Source organism: Nannospalax galili, unplaced genomic scaffold (assembly GCF_000622305.1).
Source record: "Nannospalax galili isolate Female #2095 unplaced genomic scaffold, S.galili_v1.0 scaffold872, whole genome shotgun sequence".
Lineage (NCBI taxonomy): Eukaryota > Metazoa > Chordata > Mammalia > Rodentia > Spalacidae > Nannospalax > Nannospalax galili.
This window is the reverse complement of record NW_008332654.1, coordinates 2,142,776-2,157,800: the sequence shown is the minus strand read 5'-3', so window position 1 is coordinate 2,157,800 and position 15,025 is coordinate 2,142,776. Positions and strand designations below refer to the sequence as shown.

At 38.2% G+C, this 15,025-nt stretch overlaps 1 protein-coding gene across 1 annotated transcript in view; it reads right to left on the bottom strand.

Annotated features, from left to right (window-relative positions):
• The window catches only part of Slc26a7 (solute carrier family 26 member 7), a 151,189-nt gene extending 140,927 nt beyond the window's left edge, over nt 1-10,262 (bottom strand). The window contains exons 1-2 of the mRNA XM_008827626.2: nt 10,196-10,262; nt 9,661-9,967 (exon numbers count right to left, since the gene is read on the bottom strand). Of these exons, the coding sequence (XP_008825848.1) occupies nt 9,661-9,853 (193 nt within the window). The 5' untranslated portion in view covers nt 9,854-9,967; nt 10,196-10,262. The remainder of the gene's footprint in view (nt 1-9,660; nt 9,968-10,195) is intronic.
• Nucleotides 10,263-15,025: the final 4,763 nt, after the last annotated feature.

The following is a 15,025-nucleotide window of genomic DNA, read 5'->3' as shown; positions in this document are numbered from 1 at the left end:
CCATTCATTTAATTGTTATGTTATATAGACAAGATTATACTAGTATCCACGTTCCTGAATAAAAACAGAATTTTTTGGCAGGTCTCTAGGTTATACAACTTACTCAAGGCAAAAAGTGGCTGAAACTAATACTTTACAAACTTTCATTAAGAAAACGTTCCCACCCTTACATACCCACACCAGAATGATATCTTCAAGGTTATAATAACAAGATCATATTCTCATATACTTTTGTACACATTTCTGTGGAAGGAAAAAATAATAAGCCCCTTGTGGGATAGATTGTTGTCTTATGCTTTTCTCTCTCTTTCCAAGAACATAGCAAAAGATTGTATATTCTGTCAAATATTTTTAATAGAAATGAGTAAAGAATCCTACTGAGAGAGACTTCAGTGTTCTTGAAAAAAATAATTAGGCCATGGAAAGCATTTCCAAGAATTGCACAAACAAAATTCAAACCCAAGCTGTGTGTTTAATCGTGAAAGTTATTTCCATCTGGCAACTGGTTTGTGGTGACCTTAGCTTTGTTATTAGCAAGCCACAGCATAGCTAGCTGTCTGGTTCATACTATCAGCTGGCTCAAGATTAAGCGACATTATAAATGGGTTTCCCAGAGTAAATTACACGTATTCAAGAACTACAAATGTGTGAAAATAAAATTCCTATACACACACATTCTTTTCTTCACAGACAAGTGTCTAATCAAAGACCAGGGGTTCTAATCAGTGGAAAGGTTATGTAAATCACACCATGCCTCTGTGCTGTAACTGGCTATACCCTTGAGATCCCACAAGCAGAAAAATAAATAATTATCATGATCCAGAACTCTTGTGATTAAGAGATCTGGGAGCTTAAATATTAGACAAGGTTATATACTGAAAGCTTCTCCATGCCTTGACTGAACATGAAAAGCTAACAGGCAGACAAAATGGAGTGTGAGAAAATATCCTAACGGGCAAGGAATGAATTGGGGGCGCTTATCAAGGTAGAAGTATGGGCTTGAGAGTCAGAAAGACTTGCCTTAGAATGCTCCCTATGCTTTATAGAAACTAGGTACTAAAAGATTTATATAACATGCACTGAGAGCTTAGATTAGTAGATGGCATTGCTTTGAGCATTTGGTAAAGGTTGTTTATATTTCTACTGCCAAGGAAGTTGCCACAAATTAAATGGGCACAGATGAATGGAAACACATTCAGAGGGAAGAATTTTTAACCTGATCAATAGAATATGACTGCTAAGAAAAGGAGAATAAGGATCATTCCCAGATTTCTGGCATTTGACAACCAGGTAGACCGCGGTAGCTTTCATTATAATAAAATGGTGCACATCTTTAATCCCAGCACTTGGGAGGCAGAGGCAGGCGGATCTCTGTGAGTTCGAGGCCACCCTGGTCTACACAGCGAGTTCCAGGACAGCTGGGGCTACAGGGAGGAGAGAAAATGATGTGTTCAATTTTAAGTATATCTCTGGGACACAGTAAGATGGTTTTCAATAGGCAGCTGGATAGTTATGCCTAGATCAGGAAGAAAATATTGGGCTGCAAATATATTTCTAAAATATACCAGCAGAAAAGAGATAACTGAAGTCACATAAATGGATTAGCTAATGAAAATAGAATGTATATACAGAAAAGAGAAGACAGCCAAGGGTAAAGACTGGAGAGAAAGCACACCAGAGCAAAGGTGCCAGGCATGGTGGTACATGCCCTTAATCCCAGAATTTGGGAGGCAGAGGCAGGCAGATCTCTGTGAACCAGAGGCCATCCTGGTCTACATAGTGATCCCCAGACCAGCTGGGGCTACAGGGAGACTGTCTCAAAAGCCAACAAAATAAAACAAAACAAAACAAAAATTTGAGATGAGGGTTTGAAACAGGAGATCAACTGGAAGAGTCCTAGGTTTAAGCCCCACAGCTACATAAACAATGCATGGTGATGCACACCTATGATTCCAGTGCTCAGGAGGTAAGGGCAGGAAGATTAGTAGTTCAAAGTTCTCCTCAGCTACATAGTGAGTTAGAAGCCAGTCTGTATTATAGGAGATCCTATCTTAAAAAAATAAAATAATAAAATAAAGCAGATGGAATTCTGCTGCTGAAGCTGGTGGTGGATAGGAATAGAGTTGATCCTGGTGGGAAGACATCTCTAGTGTTAGAAAGTTAGGAGAGAAACAATTAAGGTCTGCAATGGTGCTCTTACCTAGGAGTAGTCAGGGTAAAAGTCAGCACCTATTCTGATAGAGGAGAGCAGAGCTGAGACAAAGGGGATCAAACAAAATGAAGAGGAGTTTCAGCTCCTTTGTACTAGTTAGTGATACTGGGATACTTGATCAGTCCCTTTCATTGCCCACTAAGTCTCATTCACAGTCTTTATCCTGTATCACTGATGCTCAGGCCAGGACTAAATCGCATCTCCTCTTCTTTCATCCTAAGACACTCTAACAGTTTGTGGAGACCTCTAAGGGAAATAGCAATGGCACAGGGTACATGTATTCTCTCCACCAGCAGAACTTCTGGCTTCAGCCACATACTCTGGAGTTTATATTAACAAGCAAGGTGACTTGCCATCATGGGAAAAGGTGACCTGAGGGATTTCTATGAGAAGTCTCAGAGCCTGCCCAGCCCCACCCAGGTTATATTTTCCACACTAAAAATATAAAAGGAAGAAAAGGCAACACATACTGATGACTGAAGCCTGACAAGCTCATGCTGAAATTCATGTTATTGCTGATAAAATTGGGGCAATGAAGGGATTATTCTGAACCTCAAAGTCCTCATCTCATGAAAATATAATATTATATGTCCTGTTCGGTTTCATAAGGTTAGAAATACCTTGTTTAACACATTTGGATTGTGGTAGCATTAAAATGTATCATTAAGGATGAGAAGAAACTTAACTTAAACCTATAAGTAAATAAAAAGGTGTCTGTGCATGCAAGTGAAAAGTCAGGGCGTCATCAAGATTGTTTCTTTCTTCTCTGAACTTTGTTGGGTTGGCATCATCTTGAGGTTGTGGGGTCCTAGGAACCTATTCAGGTATATTATCCTTACTGTCATAAGATCTAGCACAAAGGAGGCCATCCCTTCCTAAGGTCCATACATGGCAGGACCCAGACTAAATAACTGAACCACGTGGACCATTTTTATTATCATTACCATTTAAAAATGATAACTGACTAGTCTGCAGTATAATAAACCCCTTCCCTTATGTCTAGAGGGCATATTGCTTGAATTAAACATTGGCCAGGACTATGGAATTAGGCCAGTTACCGAGTCTTCAGCCATAAGTTTAATATAAACCAATCTATAATATAACTGTGAATGGGTCCAATTCACCCCACCATTGATATCAGAACCTGTATCAACAACAGGAAGGAGGGAGAAAGAAATGAGGGAAGGAAGGGAGGGAAGGAGAGAGGGAGGGAGGGAGGGAGAATGGCAAGCCCAGTAATGTCTCTAGACTTGGGAATTGTCTCTAAAATAAAGTGATTTAATCATTCAAGATGAGACCCAGATAGCACTGTTTTTTAAGTATCAACAGTGTTCCAGTCAGCCCACAGAGTGGACAGTTTTGCTCTAGGGGCATTCAGTCCTCTGATAAACATGGACTCTATCACTAGAAATAGAAGTACAATCTCACTTAACTCATGTGCCCTGAAAATGGAAGAGGAATTCTTCCAAAAACAAAGCTGAGGTTCAGGTACTTAAATAATCAGAGATGGATCCGAGTGGGCAAAGAAACAAGTAATTATGCTGCAGCGACTATATAAGCCAAACTCCTCACCCTCAACTTACTACAGTCATTGGAAACGATCAAGTTTTCAATAACCACCATGGAAGGGCCTTGGTCTTACATGTATATAGTTTTAAATATTATTGGAAGAATTACCTTAATAATGGTCCTTTAATATCTGAATCATTAACCCTTTCTACTGAAAACAATGAACTAAGAGGGCTAAATGAAATCCGGGAGCTGTAATTTAGGAATTGGGATCAGAGGATGGGGGAAGAGGTTGGAGAAGGGAAAGCTGGCAAAAAATCCCTAGCTCCCCTGTATAGTTTTTTTTGGGGGGGGTCACAGTATGCTTGAGACTTAGGAATTTCTTATTGCCATTGTTCTGGGAGAAAAGTTCCTAGCAGGACGATACCAAGATTTATGCAGCTGAGATAGAGAAACATAGCTAATGCTACAAGTCTGTGTCCCTGAGGCTGAAGCAGGAGGGGTAGACTCCCCAGAGAAGGCTTTAATCTTTGTAGTGCAGCAGGCTTCAGGAATTTCCAGTTATTGTTCCACATGGCACTGAGCTGCCCTCAGGAGTGCAATGAAGCTCAACTTCTACACATGTCCAGTGCCAGTATTGCCACACATTCTGCATAATTATAAGGAGCATCTGTCTTTGGTCTATGGCCCAAAACATTGTGGTTCAGGCATCAGGCAGCCCTATGGCAGCTTAAAATTTCCAAGGGTTTGGAAGAAAATTTCTAGGAGCCCTCTCAAATACAAGACTAAATACTCTTGTATTCCTCCTCCGTGACTTAAGTTATTATAGGACAAGCCATGCATTGTAAGTTTCCTCCCTCTCTCGGCACTTGAATTTTCACAGTCTTATAACAGTTAGTTTGCCAGTCATGTGGGTAAAGCTTCTAAGTTGATTGCATTCACTACCAATGTTTGTGTACGTATAAAGGTTGTTCAGTAGTGGGGCTTTCTAGACACCAGTTAAAAATGAAAACTGGCAGATGATCTCAATAATGAATAGCTCTTTCCTGATAACAGGAATATAAGCTCTTCAACTGCGAAAGTATTGTAAACATACACAAAGTTTCTAAGAAACTGTGATTGTGGAGAAAGAATGGCTAAAAGTTTCCTTTAGTTTTCTTTCTTTGAAAGGAGCACATCAATATGTCTATTTACTTTAGTCAGGGACAACGCACTCTTAGGCAACCTACATAATCCTTCCTTGCCTTTCGTAAGATTAGCAACAAAACATACAGGATTATGAAGACATGATCTATATTGTAATGTATTGGTCCAAATTCCAGGCTGGCAGGTTCCATGGATCTAGTTTAATAACCTAATGTTATATAATCTCTCTATAAAAGTTTTATCCAAGGACAAGTTCAAATCGTTTTACCATAGGTGTAGGAGAAAAACGTCTTGGCAGAAGAAACAAATCCAACTACCCTCGGGGTGCAGTAGGTGAAGGGAATGCTGGCAGGAGTCAGTAGGTGAGTGGATGGCAAACTGCAAATACTGAGTGGGACCCCATCCAGTGAGGAACAGGACCCTCATGTGGGAATGTAGGCCCTGTATGATCATGGCCTACCTTTTCTTAAGAGAAGATATCTGGATTTCCATATAATATATCCATGCTGTTAATGTTGGTTTGAGAAAAAAAGTAATGTTATTTGAGACAAAATGAAAAGTCTTTTTCTGGGTCTGGTTTCACACACCTTTAACCCCAGCACACAGGAGATGGAGGCAGGTGGATCTCCGTAAGGTTGTGGCCAGCCTGGTCTATATAGTGAATGCCAAATCAGTTGAGGCTACAGGGAGACTGTCTCAACAACAACAACAACAAAAAGTCTTCTAACAGATTTTTCTAGACAGTTACAAGTTTGTAACTTCCAGAAAGTAAGAGAAGATAGAAGAAAGCAATTGCTCATATTTTAATGCATCCTTTAAACAATTGGCATATTTCTCAAAAAATGTTAAGGCATGAGAATTAATTTGAATTCAACATTCTTCCTAGAGTGGCAGAATGCTGCAACAAAATAACCGGTGGCTTATAGAATGCCTTAATTATTTCCAGATGTATTGAGAACTTACCTCCTTGTTCTAGGCAATATATAGGTTGGTAAAAATATAAAGATACACTGTCTTTGTTTTCCAAGCTTAAAGACTAATGTAGAAAGAACTGTATCAAGTGTTTATAATACCGTGTGTTAAATAACGCCTACCATAGAGATATGCAGAAATCACAAGAGGAGGAGGAGGGACAAAGACACTCTTCTTCCCAGGTGATGGAGAAGGATTCCCAGAGCAAGACCTCTTCCAGGAGCGTTGTATATAAAGGCACAGATAATTTGATTTTTATCTTAGAAAAATAGGAGCGTATTAAAGAACGATGCACAGGGAAGCAATATGGTCAGACTGTCTTTCATCATATGCCTACAGTATAGAATTAGATCTCCAGGAGGAGATAGAGAAGGCAGTAAAAAGCCACAAGACAATAATGTCAACAATCCAGTCCACTGGGGAGCAGCAGGAGCATGAAGCAAGGCTATGTGCTTGGAAAGATAGAGGGTAGAAATGAAAGAACCTGATGCCCAACTTAATACTAGAGGGTATTGTAGCAGAATAGAGGGGAGAGTTCAGACGACGCCTCGCAGGACTCCTCTTGAGAGAAAGCTTAGTGAATAAGGAAGCAGAAGAATCTTTGGAGCCAAGTGACTTGAGTTCAAATTGTATCTCTGACACATTTATTTTATTTGTCATTTTTATTTTATGAGTGCGAGTGTATTGCCTGCATGTAGGTAGGTGCAGCCATATCATGCAATGCCCATGGAGGTCAGAAGAGGGCACTTGGAGCCCCTGGAACTAGAGTTACTGACCACATGGGTGTTGGGAATTGAACCTGGGTCCTCTGCAAGAGCAATCAGTGCTCTTAACCACTGAGTCATCTCTCTCCAGCCCTCTTACACTTGTATTTTATGAGTTTTAGGCAAGCTGTTTGTCCTCCCTGAATCTCTTTTCGGTACATATGCCAAGTGATCTCTTGAAGCATATACATTCGTGCCTAAAACATTATCATTAGTAATTATTGTGATTCTGGTTAGGATGGTGACATTATTTGGTGTGTTTGCTTTAGAAAACCAAAAGTTCCATTTGATGTGCTTTTAGATGGGTTCCACTGTATAATGGTGAGCATTCTGGATTCTGGTGTGCATTTAGAATATTCTAGGTTGTATAGATAAATATGCGGTTCTCAAGTTGAGAAGAAATTTTCATTAGCATACTAACAATGGCTAGAGTCTTTTATGCAGATGAAATTTTCTATGATGCTTTCAAAGAAGGTGGGTATGTTTTGAGTCTCTAGTGTTTGACAGGAAGAGTTGGAGGCAGCAGTTCATAAGAGAAGGCCAGACAGAGAATGTACCTTAAATACAGAGACTATAGGGGTCTAGGAGTACAACCCACATATGAAATGCTTCAGAGGAGTCAGATGTGCTAAAAACAGAATAGCATCTCTCTCTTATACTCACAGGAAATTTTTAATAAAATAATTTAAATGACTTTTCAGTGTTTGATATTCATGTTTTTCATTGCCTTTTCAAATTTTAAATCCTTTTCTAGAGATAGAATATTAAAAGCAATCTCTAGATGGAGTCATAGAGAGTTTTGAGATTCATGGGTTAAAAGACATTGACTTGGATAATTTCTTATATTTGGTGCTATAAAATGATTTAACAACTGCTTTGACTAGCAGTACAGTTAAAGAGAGTTATTTCTGTTGTTTGAATTATGGTACAAGAGCTAAATTCCTTATTTGTTCTAATTTTCCAAAAGAAACAGGACTGGTGATTATCACCAATAAAATAGGAAGCAATGGTATCTATTCTGCATCATACTGTAGCTGCTTTTCTTTTTACTTTAACTTTGAGTCTAAAAACTTCAGGAATGAAACTTGACTATAGAACTAATTTTAAGAGAAAGATATTCAGATCTTTACAAAGACACATCTCCTCTTATGAATAACATTGGCATTATGAAAAGTCTGGTTATTTTGGCAATACAGACCATGAAGTGAAAATATTGAGCATATTGGCTTTGGAATCAAGACCTCACTCCACCACTTCTCGGGTATGAGGTCCAGGGAAACTGCCGTGCCCATCTAAGCCTCTACTTCTTCTTATGGAAAAGACACTGCTATCTTGGGATTCTTTTAAATAATGGGACCCGCAGAGGTAGAAAAATTTTGAGACAAAATTGCATTTAAAGAATAGATATGTTTAGAAGAATTTATCTTTTCTTATAACAGCAAAAATCTTTTAACTCTTCCTAGCAGTATAACTGTTCATTTACAGGTCACCTTCCAGGAGACTCAGAAGTCAGATCCATACAATCTGAGAGCTAAATAAGCTTCATGCTTCTCATCACCTGGGGACCTACCAATAGGCTTCTCTAACCAAGGAGGCACATGACTCATAAAGAAAACTCCCTCAGAAGTTAAACTGAGTAAAGTACCAAAGGCTTACAGATAAGCTGTGTCCTAACAACGCACCCAAGGGAATTTGTCATATCCCAACTTGTCTTGCTCACTGAGCATTTCCCCAAAACAAAAAAGAAATATTGCTAAAAATCACAGTTCTCATTCATTTTGCATTAAATTAAAGCAAAGTTAAACAATGACACATGCCAAAACTATCTGGTGAAAAAAACAAACCTCTTAAGTTCATCACCTAAATTTCCAAATGACATGATGGTGTTTCACCTGAAATTTAAAAATCACATAAAAGCAAGGCTGAAAATAACCCAACCTCTTAGTAACTTTGCATTTTTAAAAAAGATTCCTGTGCTTTGCTATTGGTGAAATGGTTATTTAAAATTCAACACAGCACTAAGCAGTAAAATTGGATCCCATAAAATATGATAGTATTGTGAATCTTAAAGTAAAGCCCCCCAGTACAGATGTTCTCACTCAGATTAAAAACACAAATACACAAACCAGTTTGTTCAGCTACAGAATAATTTCATTAAAAGCATGCTTATAATTTGAACAGAATAAATAATAGTTAAATCCAGGGAGGTAGTGAAGCTACAAGGAAATATAAGCCCACAGAGCCTCTGCCAAGAAAACTGTTCCAAAGATTTAAGGCTGGGAAATTGAGAAATCAGTTCCTCCCTGGCTACAGGTAGAATATGAATACCTGAACCAAAACCCTTGATGCATATATGCTTAAAGAAAGCACACACACACACACACACACACACACACACACACACACTATCAACTCTGCTTTGAGAAAGTTAGTCTGATTTCTTACCATGTTACATTTCTCATTGAGACATAAATGTGGTAGGAAATGTGATACAGACGTAAACAGGCACACACAGCACAGCGCGAGCTCTGAGGACATATGGGATTCTCTTGGCAAATAATGATCTTGGCAATAAGCCTTCTTTATGTACAGAAAGCTTTGTTCCCTGCTTATAACTCCCAAGGCTACAGCAGGTAATTGTGTGCTGATAATTAGGTTCAAAACCTATTATATTCAAAACAGGAAATGTTTTATAGTTTGATTCAATGAAAGTAGGAAATCGTGTCAGCATGATCAAGTTATAAAAGCTCATTTTCCCACAACCACTGATCATTTACTCTGAACCAGCATGAACTTAAACATTGCAAATATGTAATATCATTCCAAGGTGGATGTTTAATTATCTAATTGTTAGAAGAAAAAAAAATCAAGCAATTTTAAAAGCACTTAGGAAAATTCTTACCCAGAAACAACTACTCTGTTTATTTTCCTAAAATTAATATCCATTTAAGTATGCATTTCATTTGCTAGACTGTCACTCCCAATCACAATACTCTTCCAAGAAGCAATGTGACATCCATTCTGCATAAAACTGCAAGCCCCAAATACTGCACTTACCTTGTGTCACCTGTTGAACTGCCAGCATTACCCCAGACACAGTGTCTGGAATCAGATTTTCTTTCAGATTGTACTGTGGTGCCCATTCCAAAATAGGTAGCCGCCTTTTACACCACTGCTTAATGTCTTCACAGTGGGGGGTGTGCATCTTGCTCCAGAGTATGCTTTTCCTTTTCCTCTTTGCTCCCGTCATTTTTCAGATTCCCTCCTGTAGCAGTCAACTTCCCCAGACAAGGGGGAAACACTGGTGCAGAACACAGTGCTTCAAAGCCAGGCTCCAATTCGTCTGTGGTTTCTAATGTCAAAGCTAACCAGAAAATAAGTAAGTGAAGGAGAGAGGGGGAAAAGAATTGGTTTCTAATGTCAAAGCTAACCAGAAAATAAGTAAGTGAAGGAGAGAGGGAAAAGAATAGAGGAGGGGGGAGAGAGAGAGAGAGAGAGAGAGAGATTAACAGAAATCCACATTGATACAGCTGAGCTGTATGCCTTATTATGGTTCAGCTAATTATTCTAGATAAAAATTATAGACTAAAACCTTGAATTCTTATCTGAATGAGGAATGATTCCTGTTAGTGTAATATTTTCCTGATCTTGGAGAAGTAATGGGTAAAGTGGTAAGTTGGTTACAGCTCTCTCGCCAGTAATTCCCTTTATATTCACTGTAGTCTTATGTTTTTGGCTGCAATCCCAATGGTTAATGAGGTAGTTCTGGGCGTGTATTGGAGGTGGGCTGGGCTATGCTAATGAAACCAGGAAGCTTCTAGCTAGTCCCAGCTTTCCCTACAAGCTAATGCTGAATTATAACTGCCAAAGGGATCTGCTGTAGACAATATATTCAGAGATTCCAGCCATACTTTGAGAAGTGTATGTCTTCAACATAACTGAAAACTGCCAGTTCCACAAACTCCAGACAGGATACGGTACTACATAAGTCCTTGTCATTGTATTCTCTGGGATATGAAATTTTCATTCATAGGAAAACATTAAGATAGCTACTGTTCCCTGTGAGAAAGGGCTAGCTAATTCTTATAAACAAACTGAAATTTTATCCCCCAGGCTAAGGAAATAAGCACCACAATGAACAAATACTTGTGGCTAGAGTTTTTCCCAGTCTCTCAAGCTGTCCCTTCACTCTTCTTTAATAGTTTCTCTAAAATTTTAATTAACACACTCATGCCATTGTAAGTGAAATCTACTGAGGAATAAAGTAGCATTCAAACTCTGGTTTGAAGTGGTCTTCACTTCCACGTGCGAGCGTGCATGTGTGCACGTGTGTGTGTGTGCGTGTGTGTGTGTGTGTGGGTGTGTGTGTATGTCTATGTGTGTTTGTGGGTAATACTATCCTCTGTTGGTGCAACTTTTAGCAGGCTGTTCTTCTTTTAAGAAGGAGCATTATATTTTATAATAGAATAGACAGATTCTCAAAGATTTTTATTGTATTATTGTTTCGTTCAGCCTCCCCAAGAAAAAGCCTGCATTATCATCTGCACCATTTGAATTGACTCCCGGGGCCAATATTCTAACTAAAATTGTGATGCTAGGAAAAAGGATATCATGAATATAATTCACTGCAATATATTTTTTTTATGTCCATGCACTTTCTCCCACTATTTTTAAATTAAAGTGAAGAGCTACTTTTTCAGATGTACAAAAAGTCACTCCTTACTTTTTATCTATGCAGCAATATTTTTATCAAATTCAATGAATCATAAATATATACATTTTATTTGTATCTGCAGAATAGAATTTCCTTATATTTTCTAATATTTAAATCATATTAAATGTCTAATTATGCAATAGTTCAGGGTCAAGGTTTATAGAGAAGAAATCTCATCAGGCCTGGGGATATAGTTCAGTGGTGAAGTTTATGCCTGTCATGTGCTATGCCTTTGGTTCAAACACTAGCAAAAAAGAGACAGGAAAGAAAGAGAGGGAATGTCTCATTTAGAGAATAATTTGTAAACTATAGCATTTTAACCCTCTTATCTTGGTATAGACACAGGTTCTAAAGACAAATATAATTTCATTCAATAGGAAGGCTGTGTTGGGTTTCTTTCACCAATGGGAATCCTTAACTTCATTTTAAGTACTCTACTCAGTTTATAATAACAAAGAAATTCAGGAGCTACACATACACTGGTTGTATATTATTTTCTTAATTTAAAAAATTAAAAATTTAAAAAATATATCTAGATCATAAATTCAAACCTATGCTGGCAAAATGAAAAAAAATGAGTTTCATTAAAATCAGCAATCAACAGCTATTATTTGTAGAATATTCATCATTTTGAAATTTCTGTTAAATCTTTGTCGCTATTCACAGAAATAGAATTTTTTCATGAGTAAATCTAAATATTTTTAAACAAAGAGGAAGGAGAGACATGGGTCTCTCATCAAACAATTCCTTAGCATTAAAATAAATATTTCCTGAAAATCTTCTTTTCTGAAATTCAAATCTAGAACTCCAGCTCCATGCTTTTTGTAATCCCGTGTGCAGGCACATTATTTAAAGCCTGCCAAACCTCACCCCAGAACATGATATCTTTCTTATTTATAATCAGCAACACAAAACAAAGAAAGCTTTATGAAGAATTTCTTCACACACATGAAGTCCTCAAAGTGATTTGGCCAGCCCACAGGTTTCAAGAAGACTAACACGTTTATTTGAAAGTTTCAATGACTAAAGAGCTTAAAGTTCAGTACTGTATACCACCCATATGTGACACCTCTTCCCTGAATGTCCAGTGAACACCTATAGAAATCAAAAGATGCTCTGATTGTCTTCCACTTCACACGTGGACCCACAGGAAAGTTCTTCTTCCTAAAACATCATTTTGATCACATCATTAACATGCTTGAATTTCTGATATCACCAACATTAAACTCAAACTTATTATCAAAAATAATGTGATTCTTTTCTGCTCCCCTCCCCACTCTAACTTGCCATAAACTCTAATTCATCAGGTTTGTACTAATGTCATAATTCTCCAAATTCTGTGTGAAGAACTGTGGAGGAGAGGAAAGGTAAGGGTAGGTATGTCTATATTCTAGAAGTTATTTGATGAAGGAAATGAGAAGCTGTAACTTATTCCAGGCAATGTGGAGTAAACTAGTAAGTCATACAAGGGATGATGTGGAAGCTGAAAGTGTGGGTACTTCTTTACCAATGAGGGAAGAAAAGGCTTCCCTTCCCGGCTAAGCCCAGTGACACAGCAGGTAAACACTGCCTGCCTGCCACATATTGCTCCCATTCCTCAGTCTCTCTACACCTAATTCCCTAGTCACGTGGTTTTTCTTTTCCACCTTCTAAACATATACTCAGTATCTGCTTTTTGATGAAACTTTCCCACGATCTCCAGAACTCTGGTCAAACTGTATCATCAACATTCTGGTAACCCTCACGGGGCAGAGCTGGAGCCATTTTCATGGTTTATTGTTTTGCTTGCTTTACATCTATTTCATGTCTTTATATTCCATCCCACCCATATTGTAAATTCCTTATGAGGAGGGCTTATTCGCATAACCTTATCTCTTCACTTAGGATCTAGTAGAAGAAACTGAAATATAGCATTTACCTGATACGTATGAATGCATTAGTCCTCCTGAAATGTCCCGCAAATCACCTATCATGCCCCATGATTTCCCTATTGTGTTCCTAAAGAATCAGAAGAACTAGAGACAGTAGAGGGAAATAGTCTTCATCTTTGACGACTAAACTTCTCCCTGTCCTTTCTCAGTCTAAGTTCTTTTTAAAAAACACAGGTCTTTTTCCTTATATTATAGAGACTGGAGGAAGGACAAACTGGATGAGATGTGCAAAAGAGAGAGATGGTACAAGAGATGATGCTGCAATCCTCATGGACAGAGGCGTCACTGACTGAGAGGCTGGCACAGGAGAGCCTTTGGGGTATTTACGAGGTGTATGGGAATTGAGCCAGGCTTGAGTGAGGTAAGAGTCTTTCGGGAAATATTAAGCAAGTTATAAATTTGATCTTATTTAATGGTTTTTGAGAGACACAAATAAAGACTGACATTCTCGGTAATTTTTGAATTAGGCATGATGCTTTGCTTGTGCAGGAACTGGGGCATCTAAAGCACTGATTTATATCCAAGTTACATTTGGAAATATAGACTCATAAACCCTGGGTAACATCAATTCCTAACTCATATCTACTTTGTGAAGTTATTCTACAGCATTTATAATAAAAGGTACAAGGTTTCCATCTACAGGGAAAAGAAGAAGCTAAGATGGAAGCCTTTCTCTGTTCACTAGTCTGCACAATGGGCACTGGGATGGATACACACAGAAGAACAACTTTTACTAAGAGTACCACCCCCTGATGTACACAAATTTTCATACAGTTTGGCATGGGCTTGAATACAAACTCAGTTTTAATTCCTCCAGTGACTGAAATTAACAAACTTTAAAAAACAGCCTCTTCCAATTTGGGGCTACAGAGATGGCTCAGGCTGCTCTTCCAGAGGCCCCAGGTTCCAGTCTCACCACCCACATGGTGACTAACAACCATATGTAACTCCTGGGATCCCACACCCTTTTCTGGCCTCTGTGGGCTTCGCACAACACGGATATGCTTAAATACATACAGGCAAAACACTCATATGCATAAAATAAATAAATGGGGATCAGCAGTTAAGAGCACTGGCTCTTCTTGCAGAGGATCCAGTTCAATTCCCAACACTCATACAGCGACTAACAACCATCTATAACTCCAGTTCCAGGGGATCCAACACCCTCTTCTGCAGGCATTGCACAACAGGGGCACACCTATTTACATGCAAACAATATATTAAATAAAATATTTTAAAAATAGCCTCTTCTAATTTTTAGACCTTCTGATTATTAGTACAATTTTCCTAATTTTCAAATCAAGTTCCACTAATTAAAACTTCTACTCTTTGGTCTTTATCCTAGCCTCTGTTAAATTGCAGACCTTGCCATGCTGACCTTGTTAGAACTTGAAGCTGGAATAGCACCTAGGGGTCACCCTAAATTAGAAGGCCTCAAACAATATAGGAGTCTTTTCATAGCTTTCTAAGAGCAAAACGTAGGAGGCGATTCTAAGATTCAGGACTTCTAATTCTTTTAAAGTTCTTACAATGTAAAGCAGTTTCAACCCTAAACACATGTACATATGTATATTTATAAATATACATGTGTATATGTAGCAATAATAATCAAAGAAGAGGATAAGAAATAGAGATGGGGTTGGAGGACATGGAAGGAGCTGGAGGGGTGAAAATGATGCAAATACAATACTCCTGTAAGATTAGGAACAAAATCATCAATGAGACCTCTAAATAACTTTTTATATGAACTTAAGCCTAATGTCCAGGAAGTATAATC